Source organism: Adiantum capillus-veneris, chromosome 18, assembly GCF_014529385.1.
Source record: "Adiantum capillus-veneris isolate H3 chromosome 18, ASM1452938v2, whole genome shotgun sequence".
Lineage (NCBI taxonomy): Eukaryota > Viridiplantae > Streptophyta > Polypodiopsida > Polypodiales > Pteridaceae > Adiantum > Adiantum capillus-veneris.
Window position 1 is genome coordinate 73,364,054 of NC_140948.1, and position 27,562 is coordinate 73,391,615.

Below are 27,562 nucleotides of genomic sequence, written 5' to 3' on the forward strand. Positions count from 1 at the left end.
AACAATTCATAGATCACAATAGATTTGCACTGGCCCGGCGGAGTTCCGTGCCTAGAGATATTGGCCCCAAAGACTGGCGCCCCTTTCGGTATTCCTTTTAATATTAATCAATCATCAAAGTACAACAGAGCGGTTAGGGTTTCACTCTCAGACTCTGCGTCCAGATGCTCTGAGAAGTGAGGCCCTCACCACTAATTTAAAGGTTACAAGAGATGCCTCAAAGCAGAGCCCCAAAAGCTTCAAATCAAAAACAATTGCTCTCTCTCTCTCTCTCTCTCTCTCACAGAGAGTCAAAACATGAAAGCAAAAGCATTCTCTCTCTCTTTCTCATTTAAGTAGAGAAAAAGCGAAATTTGCGTCGCTCATCATTTTCCAAATTAAAAAAAAAATTAAAAAAAAATCCGCCTCCGCGATTTCCGGAAATTAGGGTTTGTAGGAATTTTAGGGTTTCTGACAGAAATTAGGGTTTCTGCTGTCCGCCACGTCATCACTTTGTGACATACCCCCCTCTTGAAATCATTGTAATCGACCGCGATTACGCCTGCAAAACCGACAAAAGCCATAAACCGTCTTAGCAGACACTGACTGTTAGTACCTACGTACTAGGAACACACATCTAGCACATGTACAAAATCGACAGTCACATCACACGACATCTGAAACCGGCCCGTAGGGTGGTAGGCGTTGGCTTTCACCCGAAATTCTTTACTTTATACACACACATAGCACTTTGCAAAGAGAACCTGCGACGAGAGTTAACACTTAAACACACACACGGCTCGGAAGCTAGAATGCTCCGAGCAGACGCCGACAACCTGTAGGCCCCAAAATTGGCGCCCCTTTCGGTATTTCTTTATTCTTTAGGAGGGTAAATTACAAGGTAAGGTCCTGGGAATCCTTCACGTGTATCCACCTAGATACCATTTGATTTGGCCAAATTTCGGCAGCATAACAGCCCCAAAACTTGCGCGAAATCAATTCCCCTGCTGGAACTCGCTTGCACTGTCGCATACCCTCTGATTCCTGTCGAAAAACAGTAAATTCAGCACGCTGTATTTACTGGTTTTTGCCCTGTTTTCAGCCCCAAACAGTCCCCTAACTGTCCTTTGCCAGTGGGGCACGATTCCCAATGATCCTGGCGTCCGTATGGCTGAAAAACAGTGAATTTACAGCGCATACACAGCGCTGATTTTGCACCTGTACGGTGAGGTTATGACCCTCACCAGTGCCTGCTTTGGAGTAGCAGTTAGCTACCCCTGTTCCTGCTCAAGGAGGCTCTTGCCTCAGCACAAAAGCATGAACCCGCACAACTGTACATCAGTCAAATGAGTAGCCCTCTTGTGGGGCATCACATAACTGCACGTAGGGGAGAAAGAGAGCAGTATGTAGCGTGCGGGGCATCACTCCCGTCACCATACTGTGCATAGAGGGCAAGGTAAGCATTCCATAGCTTCTGTACCTGTTGCAATCCGCCTGTGGCTGAAAATGGCGCCCCCTTTGATGATATGCAGCTCGTTTTTGCCTCCCAGAGTGGCAGAATTGCTCACAAGCTGACACGTCGCCCAGTTTCCGAGTTTGGGCTTTCCCTGCTAAAAATATCTCAACTGGTGCGTCAGTTGACTTCGCGGCAAAGTTGTAAAGTGTTCCCCTAGTCATACCGAAGGTAATGACGCGAACACATTTCGTGGCCCAAAATAGCAGTCCCTAAATTTTAGGAGATGCTTCCGTTGGGCTCCCACTGGTCTTCTGACCATCTATCCTCATTGGGACCGCATCCAAAAATGCAATGTGGCCCAACTGTCGGATACTTTTTGTTGGTAGTCCCACCTTGACTTTACACCTTAATTGAGTTCACTTCCTAGTATCCACCAACTTGCTAAGTGCGACGGGGGGACCTATATGATCTTGCTCTGAGCCTAGACATCCTCTTACCATACGAATTCCAGTGCCGACCACTTCCCGTCTGCGGGTGAATCTACCGTTCACATTGGCCATACAATGTCCGACCGTTTGCTACTTCAAAAAGAGCGTCTCAAAATAAATAAAATAAATCCCATTGGAAAGAAACCAACAACCAAGGTTAGCAGTTGCCACATCTCTGTGACATGGTTAATAACTGCCACGTCCTCGTGACATACCCCCCTCTTGAAATCGCAAACGTCCTCGATTGCATACCATAAATACACGCCACTGATGATCTTGTGCTATCAACACTCTTTTATCATCGCATGTATCCGCAAGAAAGGTCGTAACATACATAGATACAAATGACTTAATGAGGCCTTCATACTTTTGCCATTTCTATCTATGGCACTGAACTCATGTGTACATTCGATGTACTAGCTCTATCATTACCCCTCCTTTGCACACGTTGGGTTGGGGCATAAGTAGGTTGTAACCCAAAGGCTTCAAGGTAAAGCTGCAATACATTTGGTGACTCTGACAGTTCATGCTCTTCCATCCACTTTGCATCCATAGGCGGATAGTTCTTGAACTTCACCAAATAGCGTCTTGCAACTTGTCCTTTAACTTTTCTGTCCTTATGTGCCAAAACTTGCTCAGGAACCAGGATCTCATCAAGTTCCTCAACTTCTGGCTGATCCTCAACTGGCATATCTTCTGGCACATCACCCACGAAGGGTCTTAGAAGACTCACGTGAAACGCATTATGAATCTTCCATGCATCAGGCAATTTCAGCCTGTAAGCCACATCGCTGATCTTGTCAAGCACTTGAAAAGGCCCATAGTAACGCATGCTGAGCTTAGGAAACAGCCGTTCCTTGCCCTTCATCTTCTTTAACCTTGCCTTTTCGAACCTTAGGAGAACCCAATCACCAGGTGATAGTAGCAATTCACGACGGTGACGATGAGCAGCCTTTTTCTGTTTTGCCTGAGTCTTCTCCAAGGCAACTTTAATCTTCTTATACATCTCATCCATGTTCTCAACATATCGATCTGCCTCAAAGATCTTGTCTTTTGTATGCAAAATGGGAGGAACCTTTTTGCCGCCTTCAACAATCTCAAAAGGTGCTTTGCCAGTAGACGAATGCACCGTATTATTGTACGCATACTCAAGCATAGGCAAATACTGTTCCCACTTGCCCTTATTATCTGACACATAGCATTTCAGCAGATCTAAGACAGTAGAATTGGCCTCTTCTGACTGTCCATCAGTTTGTGGATGAAACGAAGACGAGAACTTGAGCGTAGTACCCATGTTCTCAAACAATCCTCTCCAGAACAAACTGGTCATGCGAGGATCACGATCACTGATAATCGATTGTGGCATACCATGGTACTTAAACACATTGTACATGAACAAGCGTGCCATCTGATCAGATTTTATCTTCTTCCTGACAGGGATAAAATGGGCCTGCTTGCTGAACCTGCAGATAATGGTCCATATACCATCATTCCCTGTTGGTGTCCTTGGAAGATCAAAGATAAAGTCCATAGCAATGCTTTCCCATGGCTTATCCGGAATCGGCAGTGGTTGTAACAACCCTGGTGCCTTTTGCCTGTCAAACTTGACCTTTTGGCAAACTATGCATGCTCGCACAAAGGCATCCACATCTCTCCTCAAGGTAGGCCAATAGAAGAACGTCTCTACCGCTTTAACTGTTGCATCAATGCCACGATGCCCTGCATACGGTGGGACATGACTCTCTTCCATGACCTTATGTCGCAGTGGCCTAGTGACACAAAGTCTGCCATGCATCATCATAAAACCATCTCTGAGGAGGTAGTGCTCGTGATGTTGCCCCTCTTGTAACTGTTCAAAGATCCTTGCAAAATCTTCATCAGCAGTATACTGTTCCTTCATGTCATCTAACTCATGATGATAAGGAATTGACACAGCTGAAATTTGTGGCTTTCTTGATAACGCATCAGCCACAACATTCTTCTTGCCTTCCACATGCATAATCTGGAAGTGGAACATGGAAAGAATGTTTGCCCATCGCATATGCTTTTCGGATAACTTTGACTGTGTCAAGAAGTATCGCAAGGTTTGATGATCTGTTTGGACAACAAAATCAGCACCTAAGAGGTAGTGCTTCCAGCTAGAAAGCGCATGAATCACGGCCAAGAGCTCTTTCTCATAGACTTGCATAGTCCTCTCTGGCCCTTGCAAAATTCGGCTTTCATAGGCTACTACCTGTCCATCTTGCATTAGCACTGCTCCGATGCTACTGCCACACGCGTCACACTGGACCACAAATGACTTCCTGAGATCTGGCAAAACAATAACTGGATCTGAAGTCAACTTTTCCTTTAAGAGACTAAAAGCTGAAATCTCTTTTTGGGTCCATCTGAAAGTGACCTCTTTCTTTTGCAATGCGTGAAGAGGCGATGCTATCTCTGCAAAATTTCTGATAAACCTTCTATAGTAGGAACACAATCCCAAGAAGCTTCTGACATTGTGCACAGTCTTCAAGTCTGGCCATGTCTTGATAGCTTCGACCTTTGCGGGATCCATTCTTACACCATCCTTTGAGACTATATGGCCCAGAAAGTGGATCTCTTCGAGGAAGAATTCACTTTTCTTAGGATTGACAAGTAACGTGTGACTGCGCAGCTCTTCGAACACAATGGTCAAGTGACGCCTATGCTCCTCTTCATTCTTCGAATACACAATCATGTCATCGAAGAATGTTCCAACAAACTGTTGATTCGAGCGGAAAATCCGGTCCATCATTCTGTTGAACGAGGCAGGAGCATTTGTTAGCCCAAACGGCATCACTAGAAACTCATAAAGACCAAATGTCGTTCTAAACGCAGTCTTGTGCACATCCTCTGGGCTTATACGAATCTGATGGTACCCACTCTTCAGGTCTATCCTGCTGAAAATTGCAGCACCCTCTAAACGATCGAGAATATCATCAATGCGAGGAATAGGAAACCTATTCTTGATGGTATTCTTATTCAACGCACGGTAATCAATACACATGCGCCATGAGCCATCCTTCTTCTGCACTAGGAGCACTGGGGAGCAAAAGGGTGAAGAACTAGGCTGAATCAGCCCCTTCTCTAATAACTCCTCAACCTGGCCCATAATCTCTTTCTGCTGCGCCGCACTAACCCTGTAGGGAGGTCTATTTGGTGGGCTACACCCTGGCACCAAATCTATCCGATGGTCCTCAGGTCTCTCTGGCGGTAATTGCGACGGTAATGAATCAGAAAAACAGTCACTAAACTTTTGCAAAAATGCTGACCTTTCTTTATCTAACACAGATAAATTTGACTGATCCCTATCTGAGACATCACGTGCAAAAATCAAGTACACAGAAAGATGATTCTTTATTACAGAAGTGATAGCAGAAGCAGATACAATAGGGACTGACTCTCCTTTAAGCTTTACATCCAAGATGTGAGTTTTGCCCCTATGCTGTACAGTGATCTTTTTGTTGTAGGCATCCAAGACTCCATGCACTCGGAACATCCACGGGATCCCCAACAAGGCGTCACAACCTTCCAGCGGCATGATGTAGAACTCTTCAGTGTCCACATACGACTGAATATGCAGACGCAGTTTTCCAATGATGGGAGTAACACACTCTGAGTGGCCAGGACATGCCAACCCTGCTTCTGCTGTGTACCCCATCTCTTCAGCTTTGATGCCGAGCTTCATAGCTAACTCTGGTGAGATAAAGTTGGCTTTGGCACCTGGATCAAAGAAGATGAGTGCCGTCTGATCTCTAACTTTACCCCATGCCCTGCATAACTCACTGGCATCTGTGCTGGGCCTGTCACCCACCATGTCTGGCACTAAACCTGCCGTGGGTTTAGGCTTCTTGCCTTTCTGGTCTTCTTTATCCTCTGAGTCAGCTGGCCTTTTCCTTTGTGGACAATGGATAGAAATATGACCAGGCTGCTCGCATATAAAGCATTTGTTTTCAGCCATTAGGACCTTCTTTTCCTCGAGCGACTTGCGCACAAAAGGCTTCCTTTTCTGTTTCTTTGCCTGCGCTCCAGAAGTCCCAGCTGAATCCTTATCTTTGGTGGCCTGTTCTGACCCCTGTGACGCATCAGGAGCCGTCTTCACAAAGGGCTTCTTCGCTGAATTTTTCTTTTGCTGCCCTCCTTTATCACTGCTCGAAAATCCACTGTCCTCTCCTTTCAACAAGGCAAGACCAGTGTTCACAACTTCCATAAGCTGAGTAAGGGTAGCCACTCTATTCTTTGTACAGTAATCGCGAAGCCCTTTAGGCAACCCACAACAATACTTCTCTATCTGCTCTGTCAGTGGCACAAATCTGTAGGAGGTCACTGAGAGTAATGCTTTTCAAAACCTCCTATTGTACTCCAGCAAGCTCTTGCACGAAGCTGCCGTAAGCTGGTGCCAATCTGTCAAGACATCGGCTTCAAATTCATTTGATAGCCAAGCAGATGCAAACATTTGCTTGAAGTAAACCCAAGTGGCGGGTGCCTGTCCTTGCATTAACAATGTCGTCCACCATGTAAGCGCATTGTCCTTTAAGAAAGTGGCAGCTTTCCTAACCTTCGAGGCCTCTGTAAAATTCCCTCCCGCATAAGCTGTATCAAACTGTTGGAGGAAAGTGAGTGCCTTTGTCTTGTCCTCGAAACCACTGAAGGTACTGAACTTTACTGCTGCACCACCCTCTTTGTAAGCCTTCGGCTTCTCTAGTGCCCCCAAATTGTCATACGGAATGGTCTGCAACATGGGCACTGTACTAGGCATGATCGGCACGTGTTGGCCATTCACATTTTGCGTCAGAGGTGCGATATCTGGCTGCTGTCCAGAAAAACCAGCCATGCCAAAATGACCCTGTGGCACCCCAAACTGGCCTTGGTTGCCGTGGAAACCTTGCTGCATGCCGATAGTACCATACATGGGGTTTGGCATGATGCCTTGCATACCCCCAAACACTGTTCCTGGCATGTATGGCTGACTTCCAGACGCATAACCAGCCATACTTTGGAACACTGATCCACCCCCGAAATACCCAGGATGTACCGTGGGTGGTGGAAAAACTGAGTGCATAGCCTGGTATCCAGCTCCCTGTCCATTCAAGACAGCATGCTGGCTCTGAAAGGTGGCGGGCTGAACTGGCATAACCTGTGGAATAGGCGTTCTAGCCACCTGTTCAAGCACGGGAGGAATCTGCTTTGGAGCCCCCGACTCCGCAACATGCGAGTGTTCCCTTTCCTCCTGCGCCTCATGAAGTACCTGGGCTTGAGCTTCAACAAGCTCTGTACGCGGCGTAGGTTGCCTATTTTGATGTTGCACTGGTGGCGCTTGCAAGAATTCCATAAACCTCGGATTCTGCACCAGCTGCGAAAAGACATTCACCGCGGCAACTAACTGAGTCTTAAACGCGTCATCCTCAAGTTGCCCTGTCATAAAGCCCTGTACTACTGGAGGGACATTCACGTTGACAGGAGGTACAGACTGACGTGGCCGTGAGCTCTCGCCAATCTCAAAAACCATAGGAATCTCCTGCCTGTCCTTTGGAGAGGAACCCTCTTCCATAATTCCCTTCCCCTTGTCGGCCATAGTGTAATCCCCGTGTTCTTGAACTGTGTGTCTTTACCCTGAACAATCCAGGCTCACTCTTTGAGGAAAAAGTGATTGATATCCCGGCAGTGGAACCATGAAACCGGCCCGTAGGGCGGTAGGCGTTGGCTTTCACCCGAAATTCTTTACTTTATACACACACATAGCACTTTGCAAAGAGAACCTGCGACGAGAGTTAACACTTAAACACACACACGGCTCGGAAGCTAGAATGCTCCGAGCAGACGCCGACAACCTGTAGGTCCCAAAATTGGCGCCCCTTTCGGTATTTCTTTATTCTTTAGGAGGGTAAATTACAAGGTAAGGTCCTGGGAATCCTTCACGTGTATCCACCTAGATACCATTTGATTTGGCCAAATTTCGGCAGCATAACAGCCCCAAAACTTGCGCGAAATCAATTCCCCTGCTGGAACTCGCTTGCACTGTCGTATACCCTCTGATTCCTGTCCAAAAATAGTAAATTCAGCACGCTGTATTTACTGGTTTTTGCCCTGTTTTCAGCCCCAAACAGTCCCCTAACTGTCCTTTGCCAGTGGGGCACGATTCCCAATAATCCTGGCGTCCGTATGGCTGAAAAACAGTGAATTTACAGCGCATACACAGCGCTGATTTTGCACCTGTACGGTGAGGTTATGACCCTCACCAGTGCTTGCTTTGGAGCAGCAGTTAGCTACCCCTGTTCCTGCTCAAGGAGGCTCTTGCCTCAGCACAAAAGCATGAACCCGCACAACTGTACATCAGTCAAATGAGTAGCCCTCTTGTGGGGCATCACATAACTGCACGTAGGGGAGAAAGAGAGCAGTATGTAGCGTGCGGGGCATCACTCCCGTCACCATACTGTGCATAGAGGGCAAGGTAAGCATTCCATAGCTTCTGTACCTGTTGCAATCCGCCTGTGGCTGAAAATGGCGCCCCCTTTGATGATATGCAGCTCGTTTTTGCCTCCCAGAGTGGCAGAATCGCTCACAAGCTGACACGTCGCCCAGTTTCCGAGTTTGGGCTTTCCCTGCTAAACATATCTCAACTGGTGCGTCAGTTGACTTCGCGGCAGAGTTGTAAAGTGTTCCCCTAGTCATACCGAAGGTAATGACGCGAACACATTTCGTGGCCCAAAATAGCAGTTCCCTAAGTTTTAGGAGATGCTTCCGTTGGGCTCCCACTGGTCTTCTGACCATCTATCCTCATTGGGACCGCATCCAAAAATGCAATGTGGCCCAACTGTCGGATACTTTGTGTTGGTAGTCCCACCTTGACTTTACGCCTTAATTGAGTTCACTTCCTAGTATCCACCAACTTGCTAAGTGCGACGGGGGGACCTATATGATCTTGCTCTGAGCCTAGACATCCTCTTACCATACGAATTCCAGTGCCGACCACTTCCCGTCTGCGGGTGAATCTACCGTTCACATTGGCCATACAATGTCCGACCGTTTGCTACTTCAAAAAGAGCGTCTCAAAATAAATAAAATAAATCCCATTGGAAAGAAACCAACAACCAAGGTTAGCAGTTGCCACATCTCTGTGACATGGTTAATAACTGCCACGTCCTCGTGACAACATCACAGGACATCACCAGACATCACATGACATTCAACATTCATTCGGATCTTAGACCATGATTTATCGGCAATGTAGCTAGCAATCACATCTAGGTCCAATCGGGACCTCATCGATGTCCGATTGACTAACCCCTATTGCAACCATGTCTATTCGAGATCAATCAGACCAAAATGCTGCAGTCATTTCGGCTATCAGTTCCTGCACTCACAAGAAGTCAAGAACAAATCAGTATCATAATCAAGAATTCCATTTCATAAAGTCATCCAGCAGAATACTGTCAGCTCTCAGTATCCCTGAAGCTCAAAGAGACATCAGTGACTTTAGTATCAAAATCGAGGCATCTGTTGACAAAGGAGCGGAGTAACTCCCCTCTTGTGCATCCCACTGCACCAGATCTTCGGCCAAGCTGAGTTTCTGGGTTCCGTTTGGAGTAGACTATGCTAAACCAAAACATCGAGGTAAAGTTTCACAATCCGAGGAGTATCTGCTAGGTCCTCCTCCTCCATCCACTTCGCATCAAATGCAGGAAAGTTCTTGAACTTAACCAAGAACCGCCTTCGGACTTTACCTTTCTTCGTATCATTATGTGCCAAAATCTGTTCAGGAACAAGGATCTCCTCGTTTTCTTCCACTGCGGGTTACTTTCATTCATTAGATTCGGTGCAGGTCCCACGCCATGTGGTACCAGTTCTGCTTTTCTATCTGCCTTTTCTGCCACATTCCTCAGCTGCTCTCGAACTCTCAGACCTGTCGTCGTCTTTATCATTCTGTTCTTTCTGTGCCTTATCAGGGCACTTCGCGGAGATATGTCCATGCTCCCCGCATCCAAAGCACTTCCCCTCTTTGATGAAGCGAGCTTTCTCCTCAGGAGTAAGCTTGGGTCGTGCATCTTTTTTTTCTCTGGGTTGCTCTTTTTCATTCTACTTTCATTCCCAGAAGTCTGTTCCGCTCGTTGTGTCATGGCCTCATCTGTGGGGTAGGTCAGACTGCCAGAGTGAATGGCAAAGCCCGGCTTCGCATGACTCATCAACTCCTGAATAGAAGCTGACTTCTGTTCCAAGCAGTGATCTCGGATCTCTGTAGGTAGACCCAAGGTAAACCGCTCAATCTGTTCTCTGAACGAGATCTTCTTGAATGAAGAGGCGGGTAGAAAAGAGTTCCAGAATCTTTCACAATAAGCATTGATTGTATCTTTCTTGGTCATCCGAAGATGGTTCCAAGCAGCTCGTACATCTCGTTCATATTCTTGCGTCAACCAAGAAGAAATAAAAAGCTTCTTAAAGTTCAGCCATTTAACTGGTGCAGTCTTGTTTAAAAGAAGCGTGGACCACCAAGTACGAGCATTCCTCTTAAAGTAAGAGGCAACTCTCTGAATCTTGGAGTGCTCTGAATAGTGTCCTTCCGCGAAAGCGATGTCAAACTGCTTAATAAAAGACAAAGCCTTCGAAGCATCTGAGTATTCTGAAAAGTATCAAACTTGATCGAGTGGCCACCTTCCTTAAACTCTCGGACTTTCTTGCTTTTTTTCGTCGAGAAAGTCATACTGGTTGACTTTGTAAAAATTCTTTTTGTTTGCATAAAACTTTCCGTCATCGGAATCTCGGTTGTCTGTAGACGAGTCCTCAGTAGAAGTGTCAGTCTCTGGGCGAGATGTAGCCTTCTTCTTGCCCTTTCCGAAGCTTTGTTTCTTGCTTCGCTTTTTACCTTTTCTGTCTTCTTCGCTCGAATCTGAAGAGCTATAAGAACTGTCAGAAGAAGAAGAAGAAGAAGAAGAACTGGGTACTCCTTCAAATCGAACACGCTTCTTCTGTTTCTTTGCCTTGTCAAAAGTCGACTTACGACCCAAATAACCTTGGAAAGTCAGTGCTTTTCTTCTGCTTTTTGCCGTACTTTTTGGCTTTCTTTTGCACGTCGAAAAGCTGAGCAATCCGTGCATCAACCACGTTCTCCAGTTCCTTCTCCGTATATTTCTTGGAGGCAGAAGGTTTCTTGAGAGCGGGTTTCGGGAGTGGTGTTGTGGTTCTCTGCCACTCTATCTGTACCTCTTCCAAAGAGGTCTGGTTCATATATTTTGCCATCTTCGGATCCTTGGCAAAATTGAGCATCATCTTTGTTGCATCGCCAATCAATTGACGACGCTCCATCTCTCTTTGCTCCGCCTGAGTAGGCCGAGGCGGGCCATACTCTCTGTCTGAATCTTCGTTGTGATCCCAGCCCGCATCTCCAGATGCAGAGGGAGTCGACTGATCATTGCCTGAAGCCATAGGTGCCGCGGAAAAAAAATTTCGGGGATCGGATTTCCCGTAGAAGAGAAATCGGCCGTGCTCTGATACCACTGTAACAGACTTGGACACTCCAAGTCAAGAATCAACCGCGACAGCACCAAATAACCACTTTAAAACAATTCACAGATCACAATAGATTTGCACTGGCCCGGCGGAGTTCCGTGCCTAGAGATATTGGCCCCAAAGACTGGCGCCCCTTTCGGTATTTCTTTTTATATTAATCAATCATCAAAGTACAAGAGAGCGGTTAGGGTTTCACTCTCAGACTCTGCATCCAGATGCTCTGAGAAGTGAGGCCCTCACCACTAATTTAAAGGTTACAAGAGATGCCCAAAAGCAGAGCCCCAAAAGCTTCAAATCAAAAACAATTGCTCTCTCTCTCTCTCACAGAGAGTCAAAACATGAAAGCAAAAGCATTCTCTCTCCTTCTCATTTAAGTAGAGAAAAAGCGAAATTTGCGTCGCTCATCATTTTCCAATTTTTATTTGTTTATTTATTTATTTTTAATAATCCGCCTCCGCGATTTTCGGAAACTAGGGTTTCTGGCAGAAATTAGGGTTTGCAGGAATTTTAGGGTTTCTGGCAGAAATTAGGGTTTTTGCTGTCCGCCACGTCATCACTTTGTGACAGTTAGCTTCGCTAGAAAAAGCATCAACTAACACATCATCCTTGTGAACAATCACATCATCTTCATGCAACTCATCAGAAATCACATCTTGATCATGCAAATCATCATGCTCGTGAGAAATCACATCTTGATCATGCAAATCATCATGCTTGTCATTGGCATCCAAATCATCATGCTTAGCAATATCATTCAAATCATCATGCTTATCTTTGTCATCCAAATCATCATGCTTGTCATTCAAATCATCATGCTAATCATTGTCATTCAATTCATCATGCTTCTCATAATCATGCAAATCCTGTGTATACTGCTTTGGAGAAGAAGAGACTGAGAGAGTCTCCTTTTCGTGATTCTGTGCAAAGTACCCCTGTACTTGAGAAAAAAGTCGCAACATCTCTTTGTTTTGTCGGTCGCTCTGTTCTTTTAGGGCTTTGTTCTCACGATCAAATTTTGCTTGTCTTGCTTTGGCTTCCAAGCGTGCTTGCTCGCTCTCACGCGCTATGGCTGCCATTCTTTCTTGGTACTTACGCTCGATGGCTGTCATGTCTTCTTCGTAGGCTTTTCTTTCTGCTTCTCGTTCTTGGTCCAACTCCTCCATAGGAGTTAGTGCAATCTTTGTCGTGGATAGGGAAGGGTTAGAAAAACCTCATGGTGGGGAAAATTCTTCTTCGCCTCTCTCATGTTCATCACCTCCAAGCGAAGTATCCATTCTGCTTCGAGTGATGACCATTCTGAAGTCGTGGGTTCTTGTGGTTCTTGGGTTCTTAAGTTCACGAGGAACTTTGGTTCTTGGGAGTCTTGGTTCTTAAGTTCACGATGAGCTTGGATTCTTGCGGGTCTTGGTTCTTGAGGTTTTCTTTCGCTTGCAAACCGCGTTGAGAAGGATCTTCTCTTCACCCGAGTTCTACCCTTTTCTGCGGGCGCACCCCTTGGCGGCCTTGCGCTCACACCAAGGTTGCTTTTTCCCACCTCATGTCGATTGGCCGGCCGCTAAGTGCACGGTCCGCTCTCAATGAGTGAAAAGAGACACAAGGGGAGACTGGACAAGCCCTTCTTTCTTGGGATTCCTGTCACTCTTCAACAAAACACGATTAGGAACCGCCACACGCCCAAGTAAACTTGGGTTCGTGCGATCGCAACAAGCAAAAAAAATTCTTGTGGTTCTTGTGGTTCTTTCCTTGAGTAATGCAGAACACTTCCAAAGCTCTGATACCAATGTAAGGTGCAACGGAATGAATGTTGTATTTTCTCAAGATTAGTGGTCTTTATTGCTCAAGGTTCCTGTTAGTTCTTAGGGAAAGAGAGAGCTTTCCTTCTTATGGAGAATGCTATGATCACGAACAAAGTGAGTGGATATTGTGCGTGCAAGTGAATGAGACTGAGAGAAGGAGAGAAGAGATACGACACCCGAGAGGTTGTAAAACCCTCCTCCGAAGGCCCCACTCTCGTCGGCGAGAGTGGTCTACTTTGATTGCACAAAGGTGTACAATGCGAATGCAATGGACAGATGCAAAGGGACTATGCCGACGACGACGACGGTGATGACGACGGCGACTTGATGGCTGAAATCTGAGTTCTTCTATGCGCTGAAACTCGGGACTGTTTTGGTGGCTGAAAATGACTAGTTTTTGGCTGCGTTTTTCGGGGCTAAACTTGGGGATCCTTTGCAACCAAGAGGGACTGGAACTGCTACCTTTCTATAGGCTGAATTCTGCGTTTTTATCACTGCTGAAACTGCATGTAGGCTAGTGTTAGTGTTGGGGCTGAAAACACTGAGAAAGGCTGAGGTCATGTTGGCGTTTTTGCATGAAAAACGGTGGCTGAAAGTGGGGCGTTTTGGCAATGAAAACGCTGGGCTGAATGGCTTGTGGGAAGTCGCCAGACAATGCAAATTGACGGCGAGGCTGAATGCTGTGGGGAAACGCTAGAGATGGGAGATGGATGGCGAGGGATCTTGATGCTGAGGGGGATACTGCTAAGAAGTTGCCTGTTGAGCGGGAAGCTCCTGTTGCCTCTTTTGCCAAAAAGTGCTAACTTGTGTTTGCTTATATATTAACTTAGCAAAATTGCCCTACCTACTTTTGTTGGAAAGTCACTTAAAAATAATAAGTGAAAATCCCAATAAATAGGAAAATAGGCTAAATGCATTGGAAAATTCCCCTAACTGATGCTAATGGATTCTGATGGGAATTCCGATGATCATGCTGTGTGCAACCGGAGGATATGCATCTATGCTAAGTGACTGGGCATGGGCGGTCTACGAATAGACTCACAAAAGTGCCAGATCACTGCTAATCTGAATTGACTGAACTGACGGGAACCCTGCTATGGCGTAGCTTGTCCACGGACACATAGGGTTGGGATGTGTCACGTGACAAGGGGCCTCACAAAGCTAGAATGTTGCCACACATCTGAAACCCGCAGTCATACATAACCTCTCCCAAGCTGCCAACTCAACTCCATGCACAGTAGTATGGCTACCTCGAATCGTGTCAGAGGGGTCCTCCAACATGTTGAAGTCACCCCCAATGCACCATTGCTTTGCCTGCGGCAGAGATTCTACAATGTGAGACCAAAACTCTGCACGTGCACTTGCCACATGGGCGCATAAATGTTTAGGAAGCCCAAGAGGCACCCGTGAACTTGCATAGTGATCCACTGAGCCCTGCGAGGCACAATAATCCCTCTGTCCACAATGGCCTGCTGCCAAGAGTTCGCAATAGTCATACATACCCCTCCCTGGATGCCACCAGATCCAAATGCAGCTGACCAAAATGTCTCATACCGCCCACGCAAAAGCTGACCACAACGTCTAATGCGGCTCCCACACAGATGATGCTCCTGTAGCATAAGAAGGTCAATCTCTTCTCCCACAAGGCATTGCTGAAGCTCGTGACGTAGTCGGCCCCTCTAGCGTTGAAATTGGGGCCCACATAATCCGTGCACGTTCCATGAGACGATCCTCATGGGGAGCGAGAGAGAATTGATGCTGCAGCAACAACTAACCGTGCTATCTTTGAGGCATACTTGGATGGGGAATAATCCGCATCTGAGTGTCCCCGAGATAGGCGTGACTTCAAAGAGTGTCTAGCCCAAGCCCAAGAAGAACGAGCCGTGCGCAAAGCAACCTCCTCTGTCCAGGAGTCCTCATGTATGCGTACATAACATGGCAGGTTTTGTGTGTCAGCAAAGAAGTGAATCACAATGTGTCTACATCCTGCTAAGTTTGGAGGTGTCACTGAAAACTTGGCCAGCGGCCACTAAGTCTGAACCAAGTCTGTAACCCCTAGGTCTCTTGTGTGATGACAGAACTCGAGGGTCTGTGCCTGTAGCCACTCCGACACTGAGTTTAAAGTCCACTCAGACTGGTCCGTGCCGCATAGGGGAAAAGAGAAGCCAACCGCTAAGTCCAGGGCCTCTATCCCTCTAGCTGCAAGGAACCATACATGAACTCTGAAGCAAGCTACCTCAAAGTCTTGTGATGTTAGGTGCAGCGGAATAAATGTTGTATTTTCTCAAGATTAGTGATCTTTATTGCTCAAGGTTCCTTTTAGTTCTTAGGGAAAGAGAGAGCTTTCCGTCTGTTTTGGTGGCTGAAAATGAATGTTTTGGCTGAAAACGGGGGAACATTTGCAATCAATCTGGGGGGGGGATCTACTACTGTGTAGTAGGCTGAAAACGCTGTGGATCTGATGTTGATGAAGGCTGAAAACAAAAACGCTGGCTGAATTTGTACCTTGCCAAAAACGTTGGCCTGTTGAAGACAAAAACACTAATGGCTGAAGTAGCAAAAACGCTGATGTTGATGAATCTGCTAGCGATCACAGGGATCTGCAATCGCTAGGGTGCTGGGAGGCTGGCGATCAAGTACTGCTAGAAACGCCAGGTCTTGGAGGGTGGGCGAGGATGGGGAAATCCAAAACGCCAGAGGTTCTGGGGGTTACTGCTGAGAAGTTGCCTGTTGAGCGGGAAGCTCGTGCTGCCTCTTATGCCAGAAAGTGTGAACTTTGATTTGCTTATATATTAACTTAGCAAAATTGTCCTACCTACTTTTGTTGGAAAGTCACTTAAAAATAATAAGTGAAAATCCCAATAAATAGGAAAATAGGCTAAATGCACTGGAAAATTCCCCTAACTGATGCTAATGGATTCTGATGGGAATTCCGATGATCATGCTGGATGCAACCGGAGGATATGCATCTATGCTAAGTGACTGGGCATACACGGTCTACGAATAGACTCACAAAAATGCCAGATCACTGCTAATCTAGACTTGATTGAACCCTTCTATGGTGTAGCTTGTCCACGGACACATAGGGTTGGGATGTGTCACGTGACATCCCCTCCTTTTCAAAGTGAGCTACTGGTACCGAACTGTATGGCGTCGAGGGAGATCGCCAACAGCATCTGGAATCCTGGAAGGGACTCTTCGTCGGCCCACTTTGATGTGTGGGTCGTGCGGTACTTGAACTTCATAAAGGTCTGCAACGCTTGCTTCTTTGGGCCGCGCCGAAAGCGACACAAAGTCTTCTGAATCTCCTCTCTTGCTTCAACTTTGTCTAGAGTCCTGCTTCTTTCGTCTTGAAGAATCTCCATGGCTAAAAATTCTTGAAACCATCTCCAACACAAAACCATGAACATACCCATTCCATGTAAAGTGAAGGAAAAAAATCTTGTCTTCTCTAAAGAGTGTGTATGCAATGTAGATGAACATAGAGACGGAGTGACAACCCGTTCATCAAACACATGCAAACAATGAGGTCGAATCTTTTCTGTTTGATCGAAATCAATCAACTGTGGCAAATCACAATGGAAATGCCCATGCTTGGTGTTCATACGATCATGTGCTCGTTCGGAAACTGTGTCATGCCAAGGAAGAGACATGGAATGCGGCTTCCTTACATACAAACTTTTCAGCTTTTCATGAACAATCCACATACATTCGTGCTCATCCATGATAGAAATGTGCTCAACATACAATATGTCATGCCTAGGAAAAGGGATCACATAACGCTGCTGACTAAAATACAGGAAACCGTCATGAATGAAACACTCGAACAATGCGTGCGTATCAATCATGCGAACACATAATACTTCCTGTGAGGGTTCCTTGGACCAAGGCTCGAGAGCCAAGTTCGCTTCTTCGGGATCTATCGTATCTTCTTGTGGGGGATCTGTGGACCTCGACTCGAAAGCCAGGATCGATTCTTCCTGAATGATCGAATCGTTCTGTGGGAGTTCTTTAGACCTCCACTCGAAAGCCAAGATTGGATCTTCGTGATTGATCGAATCTACAACGAGGTTAGTTTCGTTAGGAAAAGCATCCACTAATACATCATCCTTGTGAACAATCACATTATCTTCATGCAACTCATCATGCTTGTGAGAAATCACATCTTGCTTATGGAAATCATCATGCTTGTCATTGTCATCCAAATCATTATGCAAATCATTGGCATCCAAATCATCATGCTTATCATTGTCATTCAAATCATTATGCAAATCATTGGCATCCAAATCATCATGCTTATCATTGTGCTTCAAATCATCATGCAAATCATTATCATTCAATTCATCATGCTTCACACAATCATGCAAATCCTGTGTGTCATGCTGTGGAGAAGTAGAGACTGAGAGAGTCTCCTTTTCTTGCTCTTGTGCGAATTGCGCCTGCACAATAGAAAAGAGTCGCAAGAACTCTTTCATGTGTTGGTCGCTCTTTTCTTTTTGTGCTTTGATCTTGCGATCAAAATCTGTTTGTCTTGCTTTGCTCTCGCGCGCTATGGCTGCCATTCTTTCTTGGTACTTAAGCTCGATGGCTGCCATTCTTTCTTGGTACTTAAGCTCGATGGATGCCATGTCTTCTTCGTAGGCTTTTCTGTCTGCTTCTCTTTCTTGTTTCAACTCCTGCATAGGAGTTAGTGCAATCTTTGTCGTAAATGAAAAAGGGGGAGGGTCGGAAAAACCTCCTGGTGGGGAAAATTCTTCTTCGCCTCTCTCATGCTCATCACCTCCAAGCGAAGTATCCATTCCGCTTCGAGTGATGACCATTCTGCAATCGTGGGTTCTTGTGGGTTCTTGTGTTCTTAAGTCCACGAGGGACTTGGGTTCTTGAGGGTCTTGGGTTCTGAAGTTCACGAGGAACTTGGGTTCTTGAGGTTTTCTTTCGCTTGCAAATCGCGTAGGAGAAGGATCTTCTCTTCACCCGAGTTCTACCCTTTTCTGCGGGCGCACTCCTTGGTGGCCTTGCGCTCACACCAAGGTTGCTTTTTCCCACCTCACGTCGATTGGCCGGCCGCTAAGTGCACGGTCCGCTCTCAATGAGTGAAAAGAGACACAAGGGGAGGTTGGAAAAGCCCTTCTTTCTTGGGATTCTTGTCACTCTTCAACAAAACACGATTAGGAATCGCCACGCCCAAGTAAACTTGTTCGTGCGATCGCAACAAGCAAAAAATAAAATAAAATCTTGTGGTTCTTTCCTTGAGTAATGCAGAACACTTCCAAAGCTTTGATACCAATGTTAGGTGCAGCGGAATAAATGTTGTATTTTCTCAAGATTAGTGATCTTTATTGCTCAAGGTTCCTTTTAGTTCTTAGGGAAAGAGAGAGCTTTCCGTCTTGTAGGGTGCTGTGGTCACGAACAAAGTCAGTGGATTGTGTGTGCAAGTGAATGAGACTGAGAGAAGGAGAGAGAAGAGATACGGCACCGAGAGGTTGTAAAACCCTCCTCCGAAGGCCCCACTCTCGTCGGCGAGAGTGGTCTATGTCTTGATTGCACAAAGGTGTACAATGCGTATGCAATGGACTATGCAACTTGGTCTATGCCGATGACGACGATGGTGACGACGACGACGACTTGATGGCTGAAATCTGAGATCTTCTAATCGCTGAATTCGGGGACTGTTTTGGTGGCTGAAAATGACTGTTTTGGCTGCGTTTTTATGGCTGAAAATGGGGGAACATCTGCAACCAATCCGGGGGGGATCTGCTACTGTGTAGTAGGCTGAAAACGCTGTGGATCTGATGTTGATGAAGGCTGAAAACAAAAACGCTGGCTGAATTTGTACCTTGCCAAAAACGCTGGCCTGTTGAAGACAAAAACGCTAATGGCTGAAGTAGCAAAAACGATGATGCTGATGAATCTGCTGGCGATCACAGGGATCTGCAATCGCTAGGGTGTTGGGAGGCTGGCGATCAAGTACTGCTAGAAACGCCAGGTCTTGGAGGGTAGGCGAGGATGGGGAAATCCAAAACGCCAGAGGTTTTGGGGGTTACTGTTGAGAAGTTGCTTGTTGAGCGGGAAGCTCCTGCTACCTCTTCTGCCAGAAAGTGTGAACATTGGTTTGCTTATATATTAACTTAGCAAAATTGCCCTACCTACTTTTGTTGGAAAGTCACTTAAAAATAATAAGTGAAAATCCCAATAAATAGGAAAATAGGCTAAATGCACTAGAAAATTCCCCTAACTGATGCTAATGGATTCTGATGATCATGCTGTGTGCAATCGGAGGATATGCATCTATGCTAAGTGACTGGGCATGCACGGTCTACGAATAGACTCACAAAATAGGTTGCGGGGAAGGAGCGATAGGAGATGTGGAAGCAAGGGGGCTCGTGGGAGGAGAAGAGGAAGGGGGGGGGGGGAGAGGCGGAGGGAGGAGGTGGAGGTGGAGGGGAGGAGGGGAACTCGGGGGAGGAGGGGTTGTCGGAGGTGAGGCTGAGGTGGAGGGTGGAGCAGGGACCTCGTCCTGTTAAGATGGTCGAAACGGTTTCTTGTGGGAACCCACTGCTGCTGGATTGGAGTATGGGGACCACTCTTAGTGCGAGGCTGGCGTGGTGGCCCTTGTCAATGTTTACCACGAACTTACGGCCAGCCCTCCTCCGCTTGAGCCCTAGGCTCGGAGGGTGGCTCTGCTTGTGTACCCTGTGACTTTGTTTGTTGCTGCTTGCCAGCCCTTGAAGGCTTTGACTGAGCCTCTGGTGTAGGTCGGTGTCTCCTCCGTGGACAGGCCTTCGCAAGATGGCCCATCTGACTACAAATAAAACACTGATTCGGGAGGCCTGAATACTCCACTCTCTGAGGGAACCAACCTCCACTCACCCGAGATAGTAGGATGACCTTCGGGAGAGTGTGGGTGTCCCGAACCAGAAGTGGGGATGTCGGTTGCCTTGGCAGCTACAGAGGCTGCCGTGCGAGGTGTCTCCAGGATAGTCCCAATCGCTGAGCCTATCCTAGAAAGGAGCGGAAGGTACTCCCTCCTCAGGCCGGGGAAGCAGACTGAGATGGGCAGGTGTGCCTCCTCGACAAGAACGTTGATAGCGGGTCGAAATTGTGGCGCCACTGTCGAAAGTGTGCTGGAACTGCTCGGATGGCTAGGGGGCTCATCGCAATGACCTTGGACGCCATCTCGGGAGTCTCAAACTCTATTTGGTAGTAGCCACGTCCGAGAAGCTCAACATCGAGAATCTTGCCCACCTCTACGAGAAGGCGTGCGTGAAGGAGATCACGCACTTTCCGTCTGCTGGGTCTGGTGCCGAGAATCTTGCAGATAACAGAGGTGGCCTAAAGGCGCGCCACCTCTGCCTCTAAGCTCGCTTGCTCTGTCGGCGAGAGAGCAAGTCCGATGGTGGGTTCTGCGAGGTTGGGCGAGGGACCTGCAGTGGAGTCCCTCTCTGGCGGAGCAGAATCCTCCTGTGTCTGCTGCTGCAAGGGCGAACGAAGGGGAGTCGAAGCGAGGGAAGCGAGTTGGTGCTGCTGTGAACCAGCTCTGACAGAGACTCGAGCATGAAGGCGGGGTGGGGCAACGGGACGGGGGGGGGGGGGGGGGGGGGGGGGGGACAACATGGCGGGCAGGGGCACACGGACGTGAGAGAGGGCAGCGGGACACGGGGGGAGGGGGCAGCGTGGCGAGGTGAGAAGGGAAGCGTGGCGACGGGGGAGTGCGGGGGGGGGGGGGGGGGGGGGGGGGGGGGGGGGGGGGGAAGGGCTGGCTGTCACGATGGTGAGGTAGGGTGGGTGAAGCGCGCGAGGAGAGCAGCAGCAGCGAGCGTCACTTCTCTTGCTTGCCAAATACGAAGTATTCTTATTTTGAGGATTTGAAAGCTCATTGGCTGATAGCTTAGATATCTTTTTTTCTATGTTGTATCATATCAATATTTCAAAGATTACAGTTTGTGACATGCTCTAGCTTTGTAGTTGTGTGTGTTTGAATCTTGAAATTTTACTAGATTGATAGTAGTTGCCAATGAGATGCATCACGTGACGTGTTCTTTGACTTTTTTTGCTTAATTGTGTCTATAAGGTAGAGGGTTTTGAACCATGTTTATAGGAAATTTTATTGGATTAGTTGAATATGGTTATATTTTTGAGTTTTTATAACACCGTGTTTCTTATATTTCAAAAGATATTTGACACATGTTTCATACCTATGAAACCTCGAACAGTTACATCATGAGCACACAGAGAATCAGGAACTTCCAATGTAGTAACACCACTTTTTAAAACAAGAGAATGACATTGGGACGAGAAATTAACAACACAGTCTTTAATCCAACAAACTGCAAGTTGCACACTGGAATCGTGAGACAACGCATTGAATTCATTAGCTGAAAGCAGATTTACATCATAATCGGCGGTCAAGGAAAAAGGAGATCCCTCGACCACATGGTATACACCATGTCAAGTTCAAAGAAAACTGTATGCGATGCATAATCGATAGACAAAGAAGTTGTCTTATCATAAAATGATGGCATGCCTAAAATAACATTTTGATGCAGAAGTACAAGACTTTGTGGTTACGCTGAATTCGGAGGTCCAGTCGTGGCACAACCTTAGTCCATTGATCGCTCCTACATTCCGCATAACGGACCACATACGGATGGTCTGCGGGTGACGTGTTGAACTTAAGTGCCTGTACCACACGAGAAGAAATAAAATTATGAGTATAGCCGTTGTCGAGTAAGACCGTCACAGCGTGGCCATTGATCTCTCCTTCAAGGGGGAGACGATGGTGCGGGCCAAATACAGCCTTATTAATGCGACAAACCAGGCAACTACATGCATTTACATGAAGAATCTCTGAATCAAAAAAGACAAAAGTACCTGGATTCTCGACGATGTTTATTGAGGTAGTCGTCGGTGCGGAGATTATCGACTTCCTCCTTTGTTTAGGACACGCCTTGTCGCCACAGAAGTGGCCGGATGGCAGTCGAAACAAAGGTTCTTCTTCTGATCCTCCATACGAGCTGCCTTTGATTTGCCGTCATTCTTTGATTTCTTCTGCGGAGGGTCCGATGTCTGACTTGTGGTTGTTGAAGCGTTTAATGTGGAGGGGTGAGCCCGTATTGGCTCTATGGCTGGGAGGTGAGCCCGATGTCCGCTCACTACGTCTGTCTAGGTGTGAGTTTGGCTTGTGTCATGCCAAGTTTGGCTTGTGTCAAGCCAAATTTGGCTTGTGTCATGCCATGTATGTAGGATGGATCCGGCGAAGGACTAACACCTAGGCTATTTTCCCCCAGTAGTTACCTTGCCTTTCCCAGGCCCTATGGGCTTGTATACTCCATTTCTGGCAGTTATCCCTATTATAGGGTCTTTTTCCACTTGGTGTCATGAGTGTGGGTCGGCAGCTGATGGGAGGGAGCTATATGTAGGCCCTTAGGAGAGTAGCTTTTAGGCATGCAGATCAGCGCGCCTTCCCTTGGGTGCCCTAGTGGGCAGCAGGAGACTGTGGGTCGGCAGGCAGGAGGGGGCAGCCCTAGCGTTTTTGGGCAGCCTTCCACACCAAGCGTTTTTGAACAGCCAGCCATGAGCAGAGGTTAGGGAGATGTGCAATAGGAGGGGCAGCAAGTTAGGTGCACGATGGGCCTTCCACATCCGTTGCAGTCAGTTCTCCATGCGCCTAGAGCAGCAGTCCTAGTTCCGATGATCCTCAAGGCATGTCTTCCTATGCTAGGAGGAGAATGGACTTGTTTTCCTCGTGCTTGCTCAATGGTTTCCTATTGTTGCTAGAGGTCTCATGTGCAGGACCAATTGGCAGTGTCAATAGCAGTCGCAATTGTATCTCGGGTCTATCCATTGGGGCATGTGAGATCTATGCCGGACCCATAGTAACAGGGGACGGAGGGGACGGACCCTGGAGACAGGGGATGCCCGATTCCAGGACGGGGATGGGTGGGGACGGGCGGCAAACTGCCTGCCAGGTGGGAACGCAACCAAAACGTCTCGAGGACGGGAGGGGACGGCAATCAACTTTTTTTAAAATTTGAAAAACTGATCGTTTCTAACGGCCAATTCCTCTCCAACAGCCATATTTTTGGACTTTGAAGCACCCCAATGGCTATAAAAGCCACCCTTTGGGTCCTCATTTCTCGATGTTTTATTAGTACGTTTGCGTCTATATGACTCTTGTTCTTTGGTCTATTTAGTGTAAATTTGTGGTCAAAGCGATGCTCTATGTGTGTGGCATGTGTGTAGGTCAAAAACTGCGAAAAAAACTCTTTTTTTTTTGCCGTTCCAACCCCGTCCATGTTCCCTAACTTTTCCCGTCCCCATCCCTGTCCCCGTCCCCGACCCCGACCTGCCATTCCATGTTACTATGGTCGGACCACCCTTGGTCACTTGTATGAGCAGTTTGTTATCAGCATGGAGAGCCTTTCCCAAATCAATCTCTCTCTCTCTCTCTCTCAGATGTCTTGTCTCTTTCTACCTCTCTCTTCTCCACAGTTGCCTTGTTCATGCATGTGGCATTGCAGATGTTCTAGATCAGAGTCGAGGTGTCCACTGGATCGTAGGCCAGTTCTTGTCTTCATTGCATCTTCTGCTGCCTATTCTGACATGACATCGGTTCCCTAGATGCATTTTATGGTTGTTTAGGGATTTTTCCCCATGATCTCATTGTATATCTTCCAAGATTTTTCTCATATATCTTGTAGATGGACCTATGGTTGATTTTATGTAATGCAAAGAGAGAGAGAGAGAGAGAGAGAGAGAGAGAGAGAGAGAGAGAGAGAGAGAGAGAGAGAGAGAGAGAGAGAGGGTATTGCAATGCATGACGATGTAAAGCTCATGCTTTACATTTGTGTTCTTGTGCAGTGGAGATCCATTAATGTTCGTACCCTATTGGAGACAAAATTCTGCAGCAAGTGCAGTCCTCATCCCCGGATGGTACCGTATAGGATATGAGTTGACCCAACGATTAATACCAGGGTTAGAGAAGGAGATTCGAACTTTGCATAAACTAGTAGGGAATGCTGTTATTGATGGGCGATACCTGGTGGTTGGAACAGGGGAAATGCAATTAATGATGGCTGCATACTCGACCGTTTCTATGGAAGCAGAAGGGCTTCCTGTCAACGTCGTAATCCCCCCGCCATATTATGATGTGAGAAAAATAAACTTTGCACAGGATTTTCACTTTCATGCACGAGGGGTCTCACTTATTAGTGCTGATGCTGAGGAAAGTGACATTTTATCTGATGAGAGTTAGGATTCCTATTTTCTAAAGTTTACAATACTTAAGCCATCTATTTGGAATAGTTTTTTCTTTTCCCTATTTTAGAGCGGCCATGATGTATCAACGATCCACTTATCCTATTGCTTATCTGATTTTAAGGACGATTTAACCATCCTTTTTTTGAGTGGAATTTTACTGTCACTGGGGCTAATTCTTGAAAATTAGCCCTGCTTGTGCCAGCATGTAAAGAGCAGGATTTCCTTGCCTTACAACTTCTTGGTCTGATTTGGGCCTTCTCTCATGTTTGACAATGATGCTCAGGCATATGAACGACAAGTAAAGACAATAAAGCCAGGTACTGTTACATGGGGAATGCCTTCTTTGACTTTACAAAACACCGAAAATTGGATCCCATTAGAGGTGGTCATTTCACCCAACAACCCAGATGGATCTATTCGGACAGGAGCTTTGAAGCACCCAAGGACAAGGACTGTTTATGACCATGCCTATTATTGGCCACACTACACTCCAATAACAGGCCCCCTGGATGATGATTTGATGTTGTTCACCCTCTCAAAGACTACCGGTCACGCAGGCAGCCGTATCGGGTAAGCAAAAAAACTGCAGTGTTTTGGTGGGGCTCTTAAAGTAATCCAAAGTAGTATCCAATGACTAAGTAAACATTAACTACCCAACTGCAGCTGGGCAATCATCAAAGATCATGAGGTGTATCAGAAGATGCAGTTGTTTGTGGTGCTAAATTCTGTGGGTGTATCTCATGAAGCTCAACTACGAGCTGCACAACTGCTGCGGTCAGCAAGGGAAGGTTATCAGAAAGCCAAAAATGTGGGTCTTGATGGTGTTCCGACAGACTATGCAGCACAGCAACTTCTATTCCACTTTGCGCACACAAAGCTGCGAAGTAGATGGGATAGGATGAATCAACTGTTTCAAGCATCCAACCGTTTTCTGATCGCACAAGACCGTGATCCAAAATACTGCAATTTCTTTAAAGAGATTGTACGACCAGGCCCAGGTATAGGCTCCTACCCATTTATGCCCTACAAACTTGCTTGTGCACTTCTGCTTGCCCGCAAATACCTGGTTAGAAGCCATTATGACTTATTGAAGACATGAATTGTTGTGCTTTGTACAGCATTTGCATGGATCCATTGTCAAAGAGAAGAGGACAAGTCCTGTCTTGAAATCTTCAAGGAGGCAGGTATTGTTGCACGTGGTGGTGCAAGGTGCGGTATGACTGATCGATACGTGAGGCTGTCAATGGTGGATGGTGACTCTGCTTTTGAAAATCTAATCACCCATGTCCAAGCTTTGCTAATGTCGGGTCGCTAGAGCACGTGAGGTGCAAGGTTAAATGCGCCTATTATTGTAGTCGTAATCATTAGGGCTTACCAGATTATGCAGGATGTACATTCTTCTTTTCATGACTTGCCAGAGCATCAAAGGCGTCCCGTCCTACAAAAATTGTAACTTCAAAGGATGCCCATTCTTCGGATTGTTGGCAAAAGGCATGGCCTTTGAACAAAGCCCAGATTGTGAAGGATATACATTCTTCTGATTATGGGCAAAAGTATCAAAGTAATGCTCTTGAACAAATCTGTTTTCAAAGGTACAATACTCCTTACTTATGAACATAGTCACACGGAATGCATAATGGAACACACTAACAAAGATAGGGACTTCAATGGGAATGGAAACAGGAACGGAAAATGGCCGCTCTCTTTAGCTATGCCTAAAACTGAGTCAAAGATATATCACCCTTGGTAAGTTCATCCGAAAGGAAAATAATATACTTGTGGACTTCGGAACCAAATCTGGGAGAACCAAGATGCATGAGCTGGCTCGGAGAATTTCGAGGATAGTACCAGCATGATACTTGAATTTAAGATACTAAGTAAATGGTTGTAGAAGCATCCATAAACAATTCATGCTGTGGGCCTATCTTCTGAGTGCAATGTCCAATCGACAGGTCAAGGGGAGTTGGCCTAGTGATAAAGGCGAGGTTTGCTCGCTATGGTTCAACCCCTGCAACATGCAGGTGTGGGTGTGCGGGCACAATCCTGTAAAACTAGCTGATGCAAAGCATCAGAGATGAATTGCTAAAAGGTGCTCATAATTAGTTGAAGAAAATTTGATTGTTAAAAAAGCATTCAGTTAAATTGAAACCTGTTTTCTAAAAAGGAAAATTATTTTACCTTCATCCTCTAGGTTCTTAGCTAAGCCATTGAAAATTGCATATGGAGGAAATTGTAAACTTGTGGCACGTGTTGTTTCTACCTGGTATGCATTTCTTTAATCAAACTTGTTAGGATAGATATAATCGTATGTGTTGGCCTGATTTTTGATAGACTATAAGAATACCAAAGCCTAGAACCTTGATTTGACCACGTATCAAAGTGCTTATCATCTCCTTAACCTCTCACATCTCCATTATCACACTTGATTGTGATGTGAGGAAATGGGTGTGCACGTGACAATTGAATAGTTTGTAGGATGTAGGCACGTTGGGATGCAAGTATTTGTGCCATCATCATGACAACATAGCTACATGAGCTCCCTAAAATAACAAGAGTTTGTGAAAGGATGAATTAAAAAGGATAGTACAATGTTCTACTAACAAGTGTTTTTGGGCTCAGTTCAATATCGTAATCTAGTAAAAGTAGTCCCAACAGCCCTTAAGCATCTTCCATATGTATTTTGGCATGCAATTGGCAGCAAACCACTTGACCAATGTCAATTTGTTACCAAGGAAGTCTCAAGTGTTAGCCTTATGCCTAGTTTGAAAGCCCAGGGTGTCGTCATCATGTGGAATGATATTTGAGTCTCTCACCATCCATATCTATCCCTTTGTGTAGTCCATACCGAGAATGGACAAATCCAAGAGATGCATGTCATTTGAGAAATAGAAGTGTGCAGGGCAACAATGAGCGTCACAACTCGCTTATATCACTTGTAGGGCCAATAAAAAGATGGGTATCTCTGCATGAAGACATCCTCTTTCCTTACAATCATGTGACTTTACTTTATAGAGTATGTATATTGAGTTGCATGGAGAAGTAAAAGTGAAGAAAAGTAGCGT

The 27,562-nt window shown here is 46.3% G+C and overlaps 1 protein-coding gene across 1 annotated transcript in view; it reads left to right on the plus strand.

Annotated features, from left to right (window-relative positions):
* Positions 1-26,598, plus strand: part of LOC147435867 (tryptophan aminotransferase-related protein 3-like) — a 76,937-nt gene extending 50,339 nt beyond the window's left edge. Inside the window, exons 2-7 of the mRNA XM_086488786.1 lie at positions 24,102-24,390; positions 24,784-25,070; positions 25,164-25,498; positions 25,619-25,709; positions 25,919-26,092; positions 26,184-26,598. Of these exons, the coding sequence (XP_086344912.1) occupies positions 24,102-24,390; positions 24,784-25,070; positions 25,164-25,498; positions 25,619-25,709; positions 25,919-26,092; positions 26,184-26,250 (1,243 nt within the window). The 3' untranslated portion in view covers positions 26,251-26,598. The remainder of the gene's footprint in view (positions 1-24,101; positions 24,391-24,783; positions 25,071-25,163; positions 25,499-25,618; positions 25,710-25,918; positions 26,093-26,183) is intronic.
* Positions 26,599-27,562: the final 964 nt, after the last annotated feature.